We start from the raw sequence: 23,108 nt of genomic DNA, 5'->3' as shown, positions 1-23,108 counted from the left end.
TTTGAATTTCCTGCATCTGGCTTGTTTTTGTGCATGTCCTGACCCAGTAGAAACCCCAGCTTTGCCAGCGGTCAGGCCCCAGTGAACCAGAAGTCAGATTTCATGTTGCCACCGAGAGAGTGCAATTTCAATCTCGCCATGACTACCTTCTTAGAGCATAACCAAAATGCTGAAAATGGAGCACCCCATGCTCACACTGAAAATTGAGAAAAGAGAAGGAAACACAAGAAGGAACCATAGGGAAAGGGGGTCCGAAGAATGCCTGTTCTTCAAACAGCTGGATGAAGTTGCCCACCTCTTTCCATTGCTATCCCGCAGCACTGCTTTCCCTGTCTTCATTTCCAGCTCCTGCACTTCTTCCAGCAACGTTTTTCTGCATGTGTGCTTGATCCTGTGTCACAAGGAAAATATAGTAAGAACATGACACAAGAGTTTCATACAGCTGTGAAGACTGCATGTTCCCCTCCTGGACCACCTCTGTATGTCCTTTGACCAGCTGACGCTAAGGCGTGGAGCATCATGGAGCATTTGTGGCCCCCATGCATGGCAAGAACTCCACCTGGGGAGCATCCACATCCTGCAGAACATCAGGAGTCATCCCCTAAAGACGACTGTTTTTGTTTTTGTTTTTTTGATGAAAGCCTGCAGATCTGTGTGAGGACCCCAGCCATTCAGACCAAAGACTGGGGTTCCTGGATACTCATGAGTCTCTCTCTAAAACCTTTCACTGCAGGACCTCACAACGCAGAAGATGCTTTAAAACCCCAGCCTTGTAGACGTGTGCTGGTTCCTTGGCCCTGTCCTCTACTGTGATCAGAATGACCAGAGTGAGAGGCTTCCTCTCTCTTTTTAGTGTGAAAAGAGCCAGTGTCACAGCAGGACTCAGATTTAAAATGCTAGAGTTCATGCCTTTCTTCTCTTTTTTTCTTTTAAAGATTTTACTTATTGATTTTAGAGAGGCGGGGGAATGGGAAGCATCATAATAGTTGTATGTGCCTTGACTGGGCAAACCCGGGGTTCAAACTGGCGATCTCAGCATTCTAGGTCAATGCTTTATCCACTGTGCCACCACAGGTCAGGCGAGTTGAGTTCATGCTTTTCATGCCAAACCCGTGACCAGAAACTTGGGGTCTACACAAGTATCCAGGAACAGCCTCTCTTGCACAGCCTTGCCATGATGGTTGGCACATGTAGGCCTCGTTGGCGTCAACAGCTAGAGGCAAGCAGGCCTTTTCTCCACAACTGAAACCTCTGCCTAGACAGCACTCTTCTTAACCTGTAGAAGGAGTTACCTGTACCATTCTTCTGCTTAAACTGAGAAGAATATCTTATAATGTTCAGGTAAGTGGCTGCTCTCAGGATCTTCCCAAGATTGAGACTAAACAGAAAGCTACTGGTTGGGAATACTATAGGTGAAGAAAAGGCTTCTAACAAGATACAGGTCAGAAATAGGGTGGAAAAAAAGCTGAAGAAAGAAAAACACTCATGACTTAGCAGCACAGGGCAGGCTTACATGTGTATATTGAAAGCTTTGCATTAGTTTCAGCATAAATGAACATGAGCCTCCTGCTAAACAGAGAACTCAAACAGTGAATAAGGACCAAGCCTGGGTGTATATCTGCAAGGGAGTGAGACAGGGGAACCAGCACATTCTGAAGACGGCAGCTGTTTTAGTAGGATCACACGCTTCTGCCCACCTGCCATCTTCAAGAAGAGCAGGTCTGTGAAGATAATACCCAGCCATCCCCTAACACTCCAAGTTAATCTGTAATAGGGTATCAGGACTAAGACACTGTATATGTGCCTGTCATTCCTTTTCCCCAAAGTAAACAAGAGAACTAAACCACATAGGTTTTAACACATGATACCTAATTACATCAAGCAGTGCCCTGAGACGGTAGTGATAAAATACTGTGGTTAAAAGCAGAGGTTGTGGAATTTTAACTTAAACAATAAATGGGAAAACATTAAACATTTTTTTCCCCTGGGAAAAAGGCAGTCAAAAAGGTTAAAATTTGTACAGTTCTTCAAATTTTCCTTTTTATCTCATGGGCTTATGGGGTTACAATGATAACAAGTCAACTGAGTGGCAACCCCCACCATACTTGAATTCACCCCAGACACAGAGGTGCCATCAGAATGTCTCTGGTCCATGCTCGAGGCTGTGCACACTCTCCTGGCTTCAGGACTGTTCTGACTCTATCCTCGCCCTCCCTGACTCCCTCTCCTGGTGCTCCTCACAAAGCAGGCAGGGTTCATCAACCTGTACACGAGCCCCCAGTGTTACCTTCTGGGCTGGGACAGAAGGGCAGTTCCAAGAAGTAGACTTGAAATGGAAGGCTGGGCCATGGGGCGCAGGGCACTGGATATCATCAGCAGCTTAGACCAAGAAAAATGGAATCTGTTCCCATAGCGTTGAAACTGCCGGTTTTCACTCATCCCCCAAATCCCCTTTGAGGGAAATGATCTTGATTCTATGAGGCACCATGCAGGCTCTTAGTGGACACGAGGGCATCTGTGTCACAGGCCACCTGGCACTCTCGACATGCCCAATGCCAGCCCCCGGGCTGCCCAGGGAACCTAACCTGGCTGGGCTCAGGAACATGTATAGTGATCCTGGGGCCGTTCCGTTACTCTCCCCACATGTAGCACTGGGGGAGAAATGATGCTAGCAATTTTTAAAATTTCTTTTAAAAAAATTTTTATTTATTCATTTTAGAGAGGGGAGAGACGGGGGGGGGGGGGGGGAGCAGGAAGCATAAACTCCCATACGTGCCTTGACCAGGCAAGCCCAGGGTTTCAAACTGGTGACCTCAGTGTTCCAGGTCAATGCTTTATCCACTGTGCCACCACAGGTCAGGCAGATGCTAGCAATTTGAAATTATTTTCTCAAACGTGTTTGCCCGATAAGGCCTTAATTAGGTAAATTATTCTAAAGTCTCTCCGTCAATGAAAGTCTACATGGGAATTGACTAAAACCTAACACGTAAAATAAAGGTTTTAAAAGCCCCGTCTTTAAGTATTAGCCACTGGGGGTGTAATTTAGGTCTCCTCAGAGTAAGAGTTTGGCTGGTTGTAAGTCACAGCTTGGACAGAATGAGCCCCATTATCTTTGAATGGTGTATCCCCAGTGGTCCAGTGCTTGCTTCCTTGAATGCTGCACAGAGAGACTGGATGACCACAGAAGGGGTGGTAGGGGTACTTTAGCCTCTGTCAGAGGGTATGAGATTTGTCTCTGAACCTTCAAATAGTGCTAAGGGGATTGCCAGGCTATTAGGGAATTTAAAAATAAATAGATCGGCTCAGAACCTTGAATTTTTCATTTCTTTGTTCCTGAAACTTTTCCCTGGGCTCTTTCTTTTGCATGGAAGGCTAGCAAGTTAAAAGGAAATGTTGAATTCTAAATATGGATGAAAATGTATAAAAAATGTGCTTCAAAGGAAATTAATGTAGTCAGAAAGTTTTTCTTTTTTTAAATTGAGGTCCATTTGTATACAGAAATTTCTTATTACCTTTTATTTCCACTTAACTGCCTATCTGGGAATATAATAAGGAAATGAAGTCATTCTGTAATTGCTGAATGTATTGTGTGCTGATTAGTAGACTACAGGAGACACAAGTTAGATAAAAGAGACTGGTTCCCGTATTCAGTGGCCTTGGGCTCTATATTATTTTCATAAAGCAATACTGACAAATTTCTCCTAGATGAGAATAAGTACATGGCAGCTTACCTAAGAATGCTGTCATAGGTAAACATTTTGGAAGAGTGTTAAGAGAAAGGATATTAAAATAGTTCTGGGTAATTTAACCTTCATGCTTCTAATAAAAATACTCATTAGCCATGTATCACATATAATCAATCTATTATTTTAATAAAAGGTGTATCAGTTTGGTCCCTCATGAAAATTCCGGTTAACAGGATAACAAAGTAGGTATTTTATGGCATACAAATATGACTTAAGTTAGACTAATAATGGATCTTCATCCAGAAAGTTGACAGGCTTCATGGAAAAAGTGACTGAATTACCTCATGCTGTTTTTTCTTTTTTTTCCCTTACTCCTAACACTCCAGATCCCAAATGGAAGAGAGAGACTAGGGAAGAGAATGGAGGGGATGCACAAAGACAGAATAACTCATTTTCTTAGGTGCTCATAGAAATACAAAAGAAAAGGCAGGCCTGCCTTGTGCTTGAATTTAAAAGCTCTTTCCAAATAGTAAACCACCAAAATTCAAGACAAAACAAAACAAAACAAATCCTTAAGTTAGGACCAAGGCAGGATTGAAGAGCTGTGACGGGCTGTGCTGGAGTCCTAACGTTGCCCTCTGTCGCCATCAGAGTACAAGCTTGGCAGTGGTGTTTGCATTCTGACTCAGTTCATCTAACACTCTCAGTGAAGCCCAGGGTGCATCCCAGCGCATCATGTTTCAATAAATAGTTGACAATTTGAACCAAATGATGGGTGGATCTGGACATTCAGGATTAATATTTTAGTTCAGTGTGCAGAAAGGAAAAAACAACATATTTTATAAAGCTGAGCTTCAGAAAGACATATCAAGAGATCAGTGCTGTGGCCTCATCAGAGGTGAGCAACTTGGCCATGTTTTCTCATCCTGGGAGCCACCTTGGGATTTATTCTACTCAACACAAATATCCTGGTCCGGGAGTTAATATGAGGTAAGACCTGGGCCTTGTGGGCAGAGGATAATGTGCAAGTCAACTTGCAAAATTATTGTTTTTGAGGAAGGTGTGACTGTAGTTTATTTAGACATTAAATACATATATCACAAACTGAGCATATACTATGGGCAACATCCACAGGTGAGAACCAGTGCACTTTGGGAAGTACCTCTGAAATCCAAGAGGGCCTTTTAAAAAGGCTCAGTCCAAAGCACAAGTGCTGCTGCTCCTGGGGATGGAGGGCTGTGTTCTGGGCCTGCATGCAGGGCAGCAGGCGGACCACACTAATGGTCAGCCTCTGCTCATCCCTCCACCCTCACTGCCACCATCAGGGCCTTCTTTACAGGGTTCCTATCCCAGTGGATAGGTAACTTTTACTCTTTCCGAATGGTGGGGCTGGATGTGGGCTCATTTGATTTATTTTTCTTAAAATGTGCATGATACTAATTTTGCAGTACAAGGAGTCGGGAATAGATAACATCCCTGCTTGAAGAAATAGACCGTTTGCTTCCTGCTGACAAGGACCTTCTACTTAGAATGTATTGGAGAAGATCCAGAAAGCAGACAAGGAGGCAGAGACACTGGATCTGAAAATATTCTCTTTGAAATGGTAGAAAGACACTGTGCTAAAGTCCCACTGGGAATATATATAGGCACATAAACAGTCCCCATAAAAATGTTTTTCCATGACATTACTTTAAGGTAGTTGAACAAAATAGCCTAAGATTGATTTATAGTCATATCACTATTGTCAATTGCTGTAAATTGAAAAGTCATCTGATGTACTCAGGATCTAAAACTACCTTGGATTATCTCACAAAATTGATGAAATTCAGCAAGGTAATACCCTGTGGCACAATTGAGCTATGTGTTATAACAGAACTAACATTTTCTTTTAGTGCACTTATTAGATTAAGAAAACATCTTTTCTGAGTATAATTCATTTCCAAAGATTCTGATTTTGCTATTCATAGAACACAGTTTTAGCAGATAAAATGGAAATTGTGGTAAATTACAGCATTTAAAATATTTGGAATTATTTTCTTTTTCCTAACGGTTGTAAAACAGTGAGCAGAAGGGGAAGAGCACCTAAAACAAAGTATGCGCTATAAAACTGTCTCTCCTCCCTCTTTTTGCACCAGGTGCCTTTGGTTGTCAAGATAGTGTCAAAAATGAAGACTCTTTCAAAAGACATCCTAAACTGTCAGGCAAGAACATTCTCATTGAGTGTGGAAGGGAGAGAGAAGAATGAAATCTGGTGTCTTTTCTTGGAAGGTTTGGATTAAAGTCTCAATTCTCTTACCTCAGGGCTGCCAAATAATTAGGCTCTGCCCAAAGTAATGGCAATGCAAGAGTCTCAATTTTCAGTCTCAACTATTTGTAGGAGGAATCAGACCCTACCTAACTCAAAAATCAGTTTTATCTCATTTGCAGTATTCCATCTTTTACTTATAAATGAGATTAAAATCTACATTACCTTGTTACTTCTATCACATTGTATAGAAGATATTTTGGAAATGATGTATTTTAAAATACATAAAAAAATTAAACATGAATTATTTCCTATTTAATCTATATTATAATATCATTTGTGTGATTAATTTTCTCATACAACTATAAACTGACACTTTAGAAGAATTATAACTGAAGGATTCTTATGATGAGTTATTTGGGGAAAAGAAAGAATATTTCATTCCAAGTATTTTGCAACTTGAAATGAGTTACACAGACACAATTTTCCTTAAAGCCAGGCTATATTTATGATGACTTGTCATTGGTTCATTGATATAAGTAAAAATGAATTTTGAGTCATACTTCCTAAACCTGACAGAATGGTCTTTACTTAGAAACACTCCCTTATAATCATGTGCAAGGAACATCCCTCTTGAACTTCATACAGTCTGTCTCGGGACTCCTTCTTGTCTATATTCTCATGTGAAGGTGAAATGCAGATGAAAAGGAGAAAAAAAAACACAACACAACAACCTTCACATACTTTGCGGGCAGGTGGCAGGAGACCTGCTTCTCCAGAATTCTCTCACATTTCGTATCCTATGACAGGGTTCATTAAAGACAACAGCAGGGAGAGGTGAGCAAGACGAAGGGTTATTATTTCATTTCTCACTTACGCTGTCCATGCCACATCTTTGAACAAACACACAGTGGGAACCAGAAACAATCCCAACCAGAAGTGTGCAGAGCTCAGGACCATAACTGCCTGCAAGAAGTAGAAGGGAAGAAGTATTAATACATTTTCTTTTAAGAAAACAGTGAGAGGTAATTTAATCAAGGTTAAAATATTCTATCACACAAAAACAAGAGAAAGTATTAAATTCAGTGAAAGTTGAACATCAAAGGGCATAACAGGTAAGTTCTTCTTCATGATCATCAGCTATTGTCCCCATTCTTGTATTTTGACAAGTGTTATCTCACTCTTTTATGAAGTGCCTGAAGCCCCTTTTCAATCAGAACACTGTCCTAAATCCCTCCTAGGAGAAATGGAGCCATCAGACTCCTACGGAATAAACTTTTACTCACTAGCTTCCTTTCATCCGCCTCACTCACCTGTCAGCTCCTGTTCCTTCACTGCTTGTCCATTCATGGAACCAGTATCTCAGAGAGAAGCATAGTGATTTTCAACATCCAGAAGAGGTGGATGAGCAAGTCATAGGCTTTGCCTTCAAGGAACTTAAAGTCATGTGGTACACACACACACACACACACACACACACACACACACACACAACTGTGTGGTGTCATTTACATGACACAGTGGAATTAGGTGTCATGGTCGTATTCTATGTGGCTTCAGAGGAAGGCTGTAAGGCTGGGGAGACTTCTTAGAGAAGACAGAATATGGGATGTGCCTGGGAAAATACAGGACTGGACCAGATAGAGAGGGGTGGAGGGAGAGCGAGTCCAAGTGGAAGAAGGAAGGGTGAAAGAAGGAAGGATGGACGACGGGAGAATGGCTGGGAGTGCTGCCTTTGATGACACTGTTCCTGGTGTGCTGAGTCAGAGAGTGCTTGGGGGGAAACAGAGAGGGTTTGAAGGAAAAGAGTTGTGGGGTCAAATCTGATGTCAGTGAGGGGAGGAGCTAAAACCAGAACTTAGAGCAATGGGGACTGGAGAGTAAAGAGTCCTTAGATTTTGGTTCTCGAGTGAGCAAGGCTGGAGGAATGGAACTGGCTAGGAGGATGGGCTACTTGGAAAAGGAACCCAGCTTAAAGCGTGACAGGTCCCTCACGTTCATCGGTTTTCCTCATCTGGAGTTCTCCCCACTTGATGCTATTGGAATAGACGTTTTGCTATATAACTCACTGCAAAGTGGAGTGAGGCTTACAAGTGGGGGGCAGTGGAGGAGCTCTGGCATGAATATTGTTGGGGATTCTTGTAGGGAATTGGTGGGGCTGAGAATCAGGGGGCACCAGAACAGCCTTCTTCACCCTGCAAAGAGACGGTGGGGTCCCCTCTGGCTCTAGGGTGGCATCCAAACTGCAACTCACTCTTTGGTTTTGATTTTCTGCTTCAGCCTGCTGGCCACACACACACACCCAGACCTCTTGTGGCTCCACACAGCCACAGCAAAGCCCAAGTCTAACCATGCCCATCTGACCTCTGAATTCTGTCACACAGCCCTAGGACAACAAAACAGAAGCTGTGAGGTTTGGGGTAAAGCTGCACTCTAGCCGTGGCCCTGGAGCACTTGCTCTCCTTTCTAAAAACAAGAGGGCTGCCTTTCCGAAAGAACAGTTCCTAACCCTACAAACAGATTTTGCCCTATCAATCACTGCTCTCAGAATTCATCCCAAGGAAATAAGTAAGGAAATGTGTAAAGAAGCAGGTACAAGAATATTCACATGGTACTGGACTATCAAAGGCAGTAGAGGATAAATGTCCAAGAACAGAATTTAATATAATGTGGTCCATCCAATGGACTGATATTCAGGGATTAAAGTAATTAAAATTACATTTATTGAAAGAGATGTCATGTCATTTGCTAATGAAAATATGGGTTCTCAGACAAGCTCTTATAGGAGCCATGCCATGCAAACAGGTGTGTGGAAAGGAAGATGATTGACCCAAGCCTCAAAGTTACATTTGAGATGTTATCTCTTGATGCAGTTCACCTACAAGTTATGGCATCTTTGTGTTGATACCTATATGACAATATACATCATAGTTTTTGTATTCCTGCTTTGGTATTTCCTCACCTTTAAAAAGCACATTTCAGGACTTCAAGAACAGAGGAGTGGCCCAGGCCCTGATGGATTTGAGATTACCAATCCCCTTGCATATGTGCCTGCTGATATGTTCCGGGGAAATGCATGAAACAGATATTAGGAGTGTCTCCGTAGGACAATTGCTGGTTTTTATTTTCAGAGATCTTTGGCTAGCTCTGCTTCCTGTTTTTTTCTATAGAAAACATATATTACTTACATGAAAGAAAATGTTAACCACCCCCCTTCCCTCCAAGGAAACTTCAGGAAGGAGTTGGCTTAGAAGGCTCCTTTTTGCAGTCTAGACTTCTACCTCCAATTCCCTGCTCCCCCCGCCCCCCAGCTGACAGGGTCCCCAGGATCCCATCTGAGCAGAGCCCTTGAGTTTGCTTTTGCTACAGAGATGCCGAGAGTGGTGCTTGGCCCACAGAAGGCAGACTTGTTCAAGCCGTATTAATCAACAAATAAGATCATTTAGAAATAACATTTTACATCCATAATGTAACATTTTAAACAGATTATGAATCTTAGTAAGAACTTTTCCTTGCTGAGGGAAGTAAGGAAAACAAACACTGAGCTGTCCTGTTTGAAATATAAAGCCCCTCCAAACTTAACAAAGATAATTTGGAAATTTGAAAGTATTGTTGTTGGTGTTTAAAACCTGAAACTGTGAAAATATCACATAGATAACTAATTTTAAAGGTATGTCTACAAAAAGGTTTCGACCACCCTGATTTTCACATATTGACTATGAATCCAAATTTCCAGTCTTTGCTAAAGCCACAGTTTTATTTAAATTTAGTTAGATTGTTCTTGTTTCTTAACATAACAAAAAAATGTTTAATGAGCTGAGCTAGCTGATAAATTGCTCTTAATTACTCTCCCCCTCCCCAATCACTGAGTGAGATTTTAAAAACATCCTTTTGATATGCTAACAGTCCCATTGGGAAGAATGCATCCCTTGTTTAACAAATCTTTAGTTAACAATGACTAATAACCACTTAGGTGTCAAATGCATAGGAACCCACTGTGGTCAGTTAGCCGAGAGTGAGGCTCAGGTGGGTGCAATTATTTGATAAATTGGGACACAAACCTGTGAGAGCTGAGAAAGGGTTGGAGGCTTATCTAAATTGTAATGCTACACAGAACTACCTCAAGTCAGACAAGAAGTATTAACCAGGGACACGCACAGAACTAGTGAGGGGGACTAGTGAACTCATGGGCTTTAGTGAACTACTAATCACACACATACCCACAGTACCCAGGACCAGCCACCCATGAATATGGTGACAGCTGGGAAAAAGTTTTCAAAAGGAGGCTAGAGCAACCCAAGGTAGGGAAGGTCAGTTTGTGTTCCTGACTATGGGGCAAACTAAAAGGATGTGCTAGAGACGGAGAAGGCACAAGCTCATGCGTGAGGAGAAGGAAACAGATTTCTTTGTACATCACTCTGTGCCGGACTCTCCATATAGAATTTCATTTAATCCTTCATAGTCTTCATTTCACAGAAGAAAAAAGTAACTCTGCAACTTCCCCCAAGGACCTGCAGCCAGAGAGTAGAGTCATAAAGGTTCAAACTGAAGTTCAAATCCAAGGCCTCCTGCCTCACCTCAGCCTGAGGAATGAAGTGCTCTCTGTACCCACCTGCTGCTCCAGGGCAGAAGAGAAATGTCTAAAGTTTAGAGAAGTACCAACACTCAAGGCAAAAGTCTGACTTCAATTTAACATCAGAAACACCAGGCACCAAATTCAAAATTTAAGTAGAAGAAAATTTGAAGAACTTGTAAAGTTATAAAAACAAAAATAAGCACAGGAAGAAAAAAATTCCCCAATCTCTCTACTCCCACCAAGCAACAATAACAACAAAATAAAATATAATGATAGCTTCCTAAGAATACTTGTACTTGGACGGGTCCAAGATGGCAGCAGAATAGGTGGATGTTATACTCACCTCCTCCCAGGAACAAACTGAAGTTATAACTAAATTTAAGAACAATCATCCTAAAAAACTAACTTAGGACTAAAAGAAGAGGAGTTTTATAATGAAGGATTGACAGAAGAAGCCACATCAAAACTGGTAGGAAGGACAGAAATGGAAAAAGGGCTGGCCTCACTCCCATGAGCAGTGACTGAGGTTCCAGAGGGATATCTCAGCTGCAATGTATGTTTATGCAGGGTTAACCCCGAGAAGTGTGAGGCCTAAACACCAAGCCCGGCTCCCCAGCCTAGAGCACCAGAGCCAAGAAGAGGTACTTGCATAGCATTTGGGTGTGAAAAGCAGCAAGGTATCTGTCTGCCCCAAACAGATGGGAGTCTGCAGAGACACAGGCACCTCTAAAGGCCAATGCACAAAATCTCGTTCAGTCACTTACTCTGGGCTCTGACAGAGGGAGGGCTGAGTGGAGTAGAGATGCATGTGAGGAATCTGAGGAAACTCTGGGGAGAGACATATTGGAGGACAGCCACTAGAACCCCTGTGCTGAGTCATGCTCCAATACCCCAGTTGCCATCTTTCTTGGGTGGAGCACTACACTTAGTTTGGCAGCAGGCTGGGGGAAAGCATCTGCCCCACCTTCAGAAATCTGTCACACCCCACCCTGTGAAGATTAGGCCCTACTGAGGAGTCAGCAGTCTTAGCTAGGGAATAGAGGTCTAGACAGACTCAGGGAGCAACAGTGAGCTATAACCTCCACTTTCCCAAGAATGGGATTGATGGGTCCCGTCACAGGAGATTCAGTAGAACTGCTGTCCTAGAGCTTGGCAGACCAACTCTTGGGCTCCAGAGACCCCATCCACCCAACTCCAAGTGGCTATGCCCTGCTAAGGTTGAAGGAAAAACCTGGGACAAAGACCTGTTGCTCTGGGGTGGGAGTCATACTCTCTGGGCTTCCTGAAGCCTGACAGGTACCTCCACAGGGTAGATCCATTAGCCCCATATGCCTGACTTTACTAAAGGCACTTATAGTGGCTGAGCCTAACAAGCAACCAGCAGATGTAAGAAGACTGAGGAGGGTCTGAGGGCGCCTTGGGTCTTTTATTGACCTGTCCTTTGGCCCAGTGCTGGTGAAAACTTGCCTTGGTGTGCAGCTTTGTCCTTTTGCATGCACCTTAGCTCACCAGAAGCAGCTATAGATTGTGAATTGCTTGTAGTTTCAGACAGGTTGCTAAGGGCCAGTCACAGGTAGTGTCTTACATTGATCTGCACTAGGTTCTCTCCTAAGAGGCCCGGAACTAATACACCCAGTGGCCAGCTTCAGACAATATCAGAGCAGGATCCAATTAGTTTTATAAGCAGTATATCCATAGGGATAACTCATCAGGCACCAAACCCAGCTGAGGTGAATTCTGCTTCCTGTGATGAGCACCTACCTGCACAGCAACTCACATGCATTGGTTGAGGTAGAGCCTCCCAGTCAGTCAGCCTGAAGGTTGATCCCATGAAAAACAAGACACTAGAAGTCAAGATTCAAATACAGTAGGCAGGTTCCACAAAGCCCACACATGGGACATTCCTGGAGCACATAGCTCAGGGGGATCAAGGAGTTTATACCATTGGATTCATCAGAACACCTACTACATAAGGCCACCCCATGAAGACAGGGAATCATAGCAAATCTATCTAATACATAGAAACAAATACAAAGATGCAGCCAAAATGGGGAGAAAAAGAAATATGCCCCAAATGACAGAACAAGAGAAATCTCTAGAAAAAGAGATAACTGAAATGGAGATAAGCAATTTATCAGATATAGAGTTCAAAGCAATAATTATATGGATGCTTAAGGAACAAAGTGAGAACTTCATCAAAGAGGTGGCAAGCATAAAAAAGGATATAGAAACCCCAAAAAAGAACCAGTCAGAAATGAAGACTATACTATGCAACATCAAGAATACATTGGAAGGAATGAACAGTATGTTGGATAAAATAGATATCAAATCAGTGATTTGGAAGACAAAGTAGAAAAAAAATACCCAGTCAGAGCAGCAAAAATGAAACATAATTAAAAAGAATGAGGATAGTTTCATTTGATGTTGTCAAGATCTTTGGGACAACATCAAATGTAACAACACCTGTCTCATAAAGGCACAAGAAGGAGAAGAGACAGAGGGAGAGCAAGAGATTGATAACCTATTTGAAGAAATAAAGACTGAAAATATCTAAACCTAGTGAACAAAAATGACACACAAGTCCCAGAAGTGCAGAGTCCCAAACAAGATGGACTCAAAGAGGCCCACACCAAACACATCATGTTTAAAATGGCAAAAGTTAAAGACAAAGAGAAAGTCTTAAAAGCAACAAGAGAAAAGCAGTTAGTTACTTACAAGGGGGCTCCCATAAGATTGTTAATTGATTTCTCAACAGAAACATTTCAGGCCAGAAGACACTGGAATGAAATATTGAAGGTGATGAATAGCAAGTACCTACAATCAAGACTACTTTACCCAGAAAGGCTATCATTTAAAACTGGAGAAGAAATAAAGAGCTTCCCAGATAAGAAAAAGCTAAAGGAGTTTGTTACCACAAAACCAGTATTATAAAAAGTGTTAACGGGCCTTCTTTAAAACAAAAAAGAAGAGAGAAAAAAAGCAGAAGAACATAGTTAAAAGAATAAAATGATAATAAATACATATCTATCAATAATGACTTTAAATGTAAATTGCTTAACTGTCCCAATCAAAAGACATAGAGTAGCTGCATGGATGAGAAAGCAAGACCTATATATATGCTGTCTATAAGAGGCCCACCTCAGAACAAAAGATACACAGACTAAAAGTAAAGTGATGGAAAAAAATATTTTATGCAAATGAAAATTTTTAAAAAGCTGGGTTATCAATATTTATATTTGACAAAATAGACTTTAAAACAAAGGCTATAGTAAGAGATAAAGAAGGACATTACATAATGATAAAGGGAGCAAAACAACAGGATATAATCCTTGTTAACATTTACACACCCAATGTAGGAGCACCTAAATATATAAAGCAAATCCCGATAGACATACAGAGAGAAAGACAGCAATAAAGTCATAGTAGGAGATTTTAACACCCCATTGACATCAATGGGTAGATCTTCCAGATAGAAAATCAACAAGAAAATGGAGGCCTTAAATGACACATTAAATCAGCTGGATTTAATTGGTATCTTGAGAACATTTCACCTCAAAGCAAAAGAATATATATTCTTTTCAAGTGCACGTGGAAAATTTTCTAGGGAAGACCACATGCTAGGACACAAGGACACAAAACAAGTCTCAATAAAACTTATGAAGACTGAAATCATATCAAGCATCTCTTCTGACCATAATGGTATGAAACCAGAAATCAATCACAAGAAAAAACCCCCAAAAGCACACATAGACATGGAGGCTAAATAACATGTTACTAAACAATAAATGGGTTAACAATGAGATAGATCAAGGAACAAATCAAAAGATACCTTGAAACAAATGGAAATAAAACCACAACAATCCAAAATCTATAGACACAGTGAAAGCAGTCCTAAGAGAGAAATTTATAACATTATATAGGCCTACCTGAAGAAACAAGAAAAATCTTGAATGAACAATCAAACCTTCCACTTAAAGGTACTTGAAAAAGAACAACAAACTCCAAAGAGAGTAGAAAGAAGGAAATAAAGATAACAGCAGAAATAAGCAAAGTCAAGACTAAAAAACAAAAAAACAAAGATCAATGAAACCAAGAGCTGGCTCTTTGAAAAGATAAACCAGACACATCAAGAAAAAAAGAGAGAGGACCCAAGTAAATAAAATTATAGATGAAAGAAGAAAAGTAACAATAGACAACAAAGAAATACAAAGCATTTTAAGGAAATATTATGAAAAACTATATGCCAATAAATTGAGCAAACCCAATGAAATGAATAAATTTCTAGAAAGTTACAATCTTCCAAAAGTAAATTATAAAGAATCAAAGAATCTGAATAGATATATTACAACCAGTGAAATTAAAGCAGTAATTAAAAACTCCCAACAAACAAAAGTCTTGGACCAGATGGCTTCACAGGTAAATTTTACCAAACATTCAAAGAAGAATTAACATTTGTCTTTCTCAAACTATTTCAAAAATTAATGAGGGGGAAGACTCCTAAACTTGTTTTATGAGGCCAGCAGTATCTTAATTCCAAAACCGAATTAAGATGCTACAAAAAAGGAAAAGTATAGGTCAATATTCCTGATGAACATAGATGCTAAAATCCTCAACAAAGTATTAACAAACCAGATCCAGCAATACATTAAGAAGGTCATATACCATGATCAACTGGAATTTATCCCAGGAATGCAAGATTGGTATAACATTCACAAATCAATAAATATGATACACCACATAAACAAATGAAGGATAAAAATCAATCATCATATTAATAGATTCAGAGAAAGCATTTGATAAAATCTATCACCTGTTTATGATAAAAACTCTCAGCAAAGTGGGAATAGAAGGAACATACCTAAATGTAATAAAGGACATATGACAAACTCACAGCCAACATCATACTTAATGGGCAAAAACTACAAGCGTTTTCCTTAAGATCAGGAACAAGACAGGGATGTCTGCTATCACCACTCTTATTCAATATAGTACTAGAAGTTCTAGCAGCAAGAAAAACTGCCATTATTTGAAGATTACAAAATGCTGTATATAGAGAACCTTAAGTCTACCAAACAACTACTAGAACTGATAAATAAATTCAGTAAAGTAGCAGGATACAAAATAAATATCCAGAAATCAGCTGCATATTTATACAACAATATTGATTCATAAGAAAGGGAAACCAAGAAAACAGCAGCACTCATAATTGCTTCAAAAAGAATAAAATGCCTAGGAATAAATTTAACCAAGGAAGAAAAAGATCTGTACTCAGGAAATTGTAAGATACTGAAGAAGGAAACTTGAAGAAGATACAAACAAGTGGAAGCAAATACTGTGTTCATGAACAGGAAGAATTAACAAAATCAAAACTACCATATTATCCAAAGGAATCTACAGATTCAACACAGTTTCTATCAAGACAGAAATGGTGTATTTCAGAGATCTAAAACAAATATTCCAAAAATGTATATGGAACCACAATACATTAAGAAGATCATATACCCAGAATAGCCACAACAATCTTGAAAAACAAAAACCAAAAAACAAAGTGAGAGGAATCATAATACCTGATATCAAACTACACCACAAAGTCATAGTGATGAAAACAGCATGGCACTGGCATAGGAACAGCCATCTAAATCAATGGAACGAATGGACAGCCCAGATATCAACCCATGCCTATACGGTCCATTAATGCTTGACAAAGGAGGCAAAACCATACAGTGTGGTAAAGACAGTCTATTCAATAAATGGTATTGGAGAAATTGGATGGATATCTGCAAAAAAAAGAAAAAGAAACTAGACCACTTTCTTATATCATACACAAGAATATACTCAAAATTAATTAAAGTCATAAATATTGAACACAAAACTATTAAAATCCTAGAAGAAAACAGAGGTGGTTAATTCTCAGACACTTCTCATGGCAATATTTTTTCAGCTATCTTATCAGGTAAGAAAAATGAGAGAAAATATAAACAAATGGGACTACATCAAACTAAAAAGTTTTTGCATAGCTAAGGAAACCATCAACAAAATGAAAAGACAACCCACTGAATAGGAGGACATATTTGCTGATACATCTGATAAGGGATTAATATCCAAAATTTATAAAGAACTTCTCAAACTCAATACCAAAAAAGCAAACAATCCAATTAAAAAATAAGCATAGGACCTGAATAGATATATATTTTTCTAAAGATGACACACAGATGGCCAATAGACATATGAAAAGATGCTCAAGGTCAGTAATCATCAGAAAAATGCAAATTAAAACCACAATGAGATATCAATCACTTCATACCGGTCAGAATGGCTATCAACAATAAATCAACAAACAAAAAGCATAGCAGTGCAATCTGCACTGCTGGTGAGAATGCAGATTGATAGCTGTGGAACGCAGTGTGGCATTATATCAAATAACTTAAAATGTAACTGCCTTTTGACCCAGTGATCCCACTTCTGGTGATATATCCTAAGAGTACAGAAATAGTAATTAAAAGAATGTATGCAGCCCTATGCTGATTGCAGTATTATTTACAATAGCCACGATATAGAAACAGCCCAAGTGCCCATCAGTAGATGTAGGTAAAAGAGCTGTGATACATATACACAATGGAATACTACACTGCCATAAAAAAGAAGGAAATCTTACCTTTGCAACAGCATGGATGAACCTGGAGATCATTATGCTAAGTGGGATAAGCCAGTCAGAGAAAGACAAATATCATATAATCTCATATGTGGAATCTAATGAACAAATGAACTAACAAGCAAAATATAGATAGATTCATACATAGAGAGCAGGCTGACAGCTGTGGAGGGTAGGTGGGTTGAATGAGGGAGATGGAGGGATAGAGCAAAAAAGGACACACACAAAACTTAATGGAGTCAGATAAGTGTGGTAACAGCTGGGGTGGGACGTGGGAATGGGGAGATGGAGGAGGGTAGAAGAGAAATAAATGATGATGAAGAAAATAAATTTTAATTTTTAAAAAATACAAATTCCAGGCTGAAATCTAGTTCTTCATTTCCTGTAATAATTCCTCCCCCATACAACATGCCAATTTTAAGTTTCAATTTACTGAAAAGGGGAAAAACATCTCAGTTCAGTACTTTGCAACATCCTCTGAAACTCTCAGGTCAGAAGCCCTGTGTGAATGCAAATGAATTTTTAGAAAAACAATTAAGTGATTCCAGAAGTACCAGGCATACCTCTGATAACTCAAAAATCTAGCCAGCACACTCAATCCTGATACTTAAACACCGACTCATTGCATTTAAGCAGATTTAGACCCACAGTTTCCAACACAAAAACCTGCCTCCTCTGCCTCCCTATTATCTGCACCTGATGACAGAAGAAATTAAGCAATCATCTAAAAACTCTTACAAATGTAGTGTTATTAAAAACAAAAGATACAATCAACATATTCTTTATTAATGTGACATTAATGTTTTGTCACAAATGCATAAGGTAGCTTTATCAGTGGATGTCACTATTTTGAAACCCTCAGTGTTAGTGATGGTTCATTAACATAGTCATAGATTTTCTCAAGAGCAAACCTATACTCTTAACAGGCATATTTACTGCTAAGAGATTAAGACAATGCTTTTGGAGGTTACAATTTAAATACAACAGGTCCTCAAATAACATAGTTTTGTTCAACTTCATTTTGTTATAATGTTGACAAGTGGCTGTAGGAACTTCACTCCTGTTTATATCAATTGGCTTCTGGAAAACTTAGTTTCATTATATGTCATTTCATGTAATCTTGCATTAAATGAGGATTTACTATACACTAAAATATATTAAAATGCAGAAATCTTAAGTACTTAGCAGAATTTTGACAACTGTTTTTACATCTGTGTAACTACCACTCAACACAAGATATAAGACATTTTCATCATCCGAAAGAATCCTTCTGTATCCTTTCCAAGCAACCTCTATATTCAACAGGCAATTACTGCCCTGATTTCTGTCACTACAGCTAAATACGGTCTATTCTAGAATATTATAAAACTGGAAATACTGTATACTCTTTCTTTTGCATCTGGTTTCTTTCACCCAACACAATGTCTCTGACATTCATGTTGTTCCATGTCTCTGTAACTTGCTCTTTCTATTTTTTGAGTAGTATTCCATTGTATGACTATATTACAATTTATTTATCCTGTGGATGTTTTTGAGTTATTTCCAGTTTGGGCTTATTACAAGAATAAGACTGCTATGCACATGCTTATACAATCCTTTTTTATATATGTATGTTTCCCCTTCTTTTGGGAAAACACCTTGGAGTGGGGTTGCTCAGTCATATGGGAAATATATGATCAACTTTATAAGAAAGCGTGAAAGTTCTTCAAAGGAGCTGTTTGAGTAAAGTGAGTGTATGAGCATTCCAGCTGCTCTATATCCTCATCAACATTTGATATTGTCAGCCGTTTTGATTTTAGCTATTCTAATGGCTCTTCGTGGTGATGAAATGGTGCATGTGGCAGCAGCTCTGATAAAGGCTGTCATCATCCCATGAACTATTAAAGGTAGATGCCACATGAGAGGGGCCCTCCCTCACTGACTGGCAGGGCAGCTCAAAGTTAAAAGCTACCGGAAGAAAACCCTGAAGCTAACGAAGACCTTTCACCCCTCTGAGGGGGGTGGGGCGTAATTCTTGTTTCAGAGCACATAGCATCAGGTAACTTTTTAAAAATTAGTGGTAACAGACGAGATCAGGCGCGTTCAGGGTGGAATGGCCATAGACAGTGGTAACATTCAAACTCTTAATTATTCCCCAGCCCATAAAGAGAAGGTATTTCCAATTTTCCCAGACTGTGAAGAGGAAGAATGTTGTCACTGTGATTTGCCTACTTATTAGAAAGATGAGGCTTCAAACCCCTTGAATTATTAACTTTTCTTCTTATGTAATGGTCCCCATTTTTATATTTAGTGTCCTATTTTAGAGACCAAATAGTTGGTCTACTGAATCACCCAGAATGACCCTTGTACCCTTCTTTGCATTACCTTCCTACAGTAATTTTTTTTTAATGAGAAGACAGGCAATTCTTACCAATCTGGTATGGGAAATTAAAGCAGGGAATGTGGGACCCTTATTTCCAAGTTTAAAATGGGTACTGCATAATCTGTACACTCTCCTACTTTCAGAAACAATAAAAAGCAACGTCCGCAGGGACACATATGCAGTCTCCATCTTCTATGTTGTGGGGCAGTTATTCCACAGGGGTGATAGGGAGGGCTGCAGGGACACCATGGTACCAGGACTGACTCTCCTCCCACAGAGGTGAGCATGTTGGCTTCCAGAAGTTCTGCTGTGGGTCTGTGTCTAAGAGACATCGTTTATATTGTGAGTTTATGGGCAGTTTTAACAATCACTATTTCTAGATTGCAATCCTTGTATGGTTGCACAGAAAGCTAAAGAGGCACTGTGCTGACAGTGTTTCTCTTCTACTTTTTTTTGAAATTCAGTGAGAGGAGGGAAGGCAGAGAGATGGAATCCTGTATGCAGCCAAACCAGTATCCACCTGGCAGGCCTACTAGGGGGCAATGCTCTGCCCATCTGGGGTGTTGCTCTGTTGCTCAGCAACTGGGCTCTTCTTCGTGCCTGAGGTGGAGGCTATGGAGCCATCCTCAATGCCTGGGGCCAACTTGCTCCTATTGAGCCATGGATGCAGGAGGGGAAGAGAGAGAGAAGTGAGAGGGGGAGGGGTGGAGAAGCAGATGGGTGCTTCTCCTGTGTGCCCTGATCAGGAATCAAACCCAGGGACATCCACATGCTGGGTCAACAATCTACCACTGAACCAACTGGCCAGGGCCAGTTTTTCTTCTTCTTAAAGAGAAAAACTGGATGCCCAACAGTTGTAGCAACCCTGATAATTTAGAAACTTAGATTCAATATTAAAACAATTTTTAGGACAGATGTGAATACAAATGGCCCATCCTGCTGATTTGCTGAATAATGAGCCCGCAAAAGAGATGAGTGCATCTCCCCATGATTATGGCTAGTAGGCCCCTGAATATAGAAAGTCCAGAGACTTGGAAACTGGCTCCAGGCAGAGCTAAGTTGCCCTCTTGCCCCTGCAGAGCCCAGGGCTTTGCATGGATAGACAGGTGTCACTTTTGTGTCATTCACTCACTGGTTGCTGTGGCACCTTACAGTTCTGTGGCACTGACTGTGGTGAAGTAAGAAGGGGCTCTGTTCACTCCTCCTCCCCTAGACATGGGTAAAACCAAAGTTTCAAATCAAGGCTTTGGTGAAGACACCACTGAGGAGGGGTGTCTGAAATGGCCAGAGAGAGAGAGAGAGAGTGACTGGCAAGTATGTCTTAAAGGCCATGGGGCTGTGAAGACTACTGTGAGAGGCTGGATTATACAGCCTTTAAAAAGAGCACTGTTTTAGCTCAGCTGCCATAACTAGACTGTGGGACTTAACCACAGACAATCATGCTCAGAGTTCTGAGACTGGGGTGCCAATGTGGTTGGTTTCTCACGAGGGTTCTCTTCCTGTAGATGGCATCCTTCTCACTGCGTGCTCACATGACCTGTGTGTGCATGTGTGCATGCATGTGCACACATGTGTACACACAAGGGAGGGAAAGAGCGAGAAAGAGAGTACATTCTCTTTGGTGTCTCTTCTTATAAGGATTAGTGAATCCCATCATGGAGGACCCCCTCTCATGACTTCAACTAAATCTAATTACTATCTCTAAATCTGATTGCCATCCTAGTGAGGATCAGGGCTTCAACATGTGAAGTAGGGATGGGGCACAAATGTCCAGTCCATGATAAGCAGGGACAGCTCGCCCAGGCTCCACTCCCAGCTCTGCCGCTTACTCTGACTTAATCACCCTGACTCACTCTCTTTCTCTGTGAAACAAGAAAAATATAATACTTACCTCATGGGATTGCCATGAGGCTCCAACGAATCAATCAACGAATCAATCACTATTTAAAAAGTGCCTGGTACATGGTAGGTGTCATGCCCATTACCTATAATTGTTTTTTTTTTCTTCATAATTTTGACATAACCAAAAATCTTATTTAGACATCTTAGAAGTTGTAGACAGTGAGGCAGGGTGGCTCCTGAGTGGGTTCTAAGGGAAAGTTGGGTCCAGAAGATTACATTCTACTCCTACTGTAAGGAGAAAGTTTACTTGCTACTGCTCTCAGACAGGTGGCAAGGTGAGCTGCAAGCTGAAGAACTCCCCAATTATGCAGCGAACAGGTTGCTCGTTGGTGCTAGGTGGCACACTTACTAGTGATGCAGATAGAGAGGTAAGATCTATTCTTTATGCTCCAGTCTAAGCACTGCCCACTTGTGCTCACTGCGATATAATCTGCCTCTTATCTCTAATCTGCATAGAATGGCATTTAGAGCCCAGACTCAGCTGTTGCTGTCCCATGATAAAGGATGTCCATTAATAACTTTGTGCCTGAATAGGAAAGAAAAAAGAGTAGGTGCTAATCTTCTTCACGGAGCTACAGGCCAAAAGGCTAAATATGCCTAGAGTCACAGCTTCAGGAAGAGGGGACATTCTCAGCCCAAACTGTGCTCCAGAGCTTAGCTGCTTCCATTGAACTGAGGGGGTGAGTGGCATCTCCCCAGTCATACAGAATTGAACTGCTGTAGAATAACTAGCCACAGCCATTTGCTTATACTTAGCAAAGAATGAAAAGGAACGCAGAGCTGGAAGATCCTGGAGACCTTGGCTTTCAGATTTTTCTATAGATTCCTAGTTGTTGGGAACCAAAAACTAAAGACAAAAATCATTGTTTCTGATTATTAAGACTTCTGCCACACCAGGAACTGGCCTTGCAGGTACACAGGGCAAGCAGCAACCCATGTGACCTGAGAGGAGTGACTCTGGGAAGGACTGTTTCCCTAGCTTTTCTATTTGACATTAACAATGACATAGAGTTACATAACACTGGGAAACAAAATTTTTGTTGCATCCACAAAAACACTTGTTCTTACCTAATTCGAGTGTGCTGATCTCAAATCTGACATTAGTTTTTCTCTGTAAGCTACAGTTTTTTTTTGCAATTCAAGATTTTAGGTTTTCATCTTATTGTAAAATTTTCAACATTTAGTTTAACCTAATGAAGTAGAATGTCTTCTTGGGCATCATATTTGTGGAAATATAATAATTTATATAATGCAGTAAATACACTAATACACTAAAAGATATGATTGCATCAAAATTTGTCTACAATTTTGAAATAGAACATATTAAAACACTTATTTTAATCATAAAACTCCAGCAGTAGTCTGCCATCATATTTCTGTCCCACTGCCCCTGAAAACACTCTTCTATCGTCTTTAGATCTTGATGAAAGCATTCTCCCTGCTCATCACTAACAGCTCCAAGATTTTCGGGAAACTAATCAAGGTGACTGTTCAGGAAGTGAATCCTAATGTTCATGTTACATACAATGTCGTGGAAAGCCAACAGCATCCTTTGAACCAGAAGTTTATAGTTTTCTGTTTTTTTGTTGCCAATGAAGTTCTTTGTAACTTCCACAAAAGACTGCCATGCTGCTTTCTCCTCCTTATTCATCTTCCTGGAAAATTCTTTGTCACGTATGAGGGTT

At 40.3% G+C, this 23,108-nt stretch overlaps 1 protein-coding gene across 4 annotated transcripts in view; it reads right to left on the bottom strand.

Annotated features, from left to right (window-relative positions):
• The window catches only part of ATP8A2 (ATPase phospholipid transporting 8A2), a 759,627-nt gene that overhangs the window by 45,332 nt on the left and 691,187 nt on the right, over positions 1-23,108 (bottom strand). For all 4 annotated transcript variants that reach the window (XM_066258319.1, XM_066258318.1, XM_066258317.1 and 1 more), the window contains exons 34-35: positions 6,809-6,897; positions 296-391 (exon numbers count right to left, since the gene is read on the bottom strand). In XM_066258319.1, coding sequence (XP_066114416.1) covers positions 296-391; positions 6,809-6,897 — 185 coding nt within the window. The remainder of the gene's footprint in view (positions 1-295; positions 392-6,808; positions 6,898-23,108) is intronic.

Source organism: Saccopteryx bilineata, chromosome 2, assembly GCF_036850765.1.
Source record: "Saccopteryx bilineata isolate mSacBil1 chromosome 2, mSacBil1_pri_phased_curated, whole genome shotgun sequence".
In the NCBI taxonomy this organism is placed as follows: domain Eukaryota; kingdom Metazoa; phylum Chordata; class Mammalia; order Chiroptera; family Emballonuridae; genus Saccopteryx; species Saccopteryx bilineata.
The sequence above is the reverse complement of the archived record's forward strand: the minus strand, read 5'-3'. Positions and strand labels throughout refer to the sequence as shown.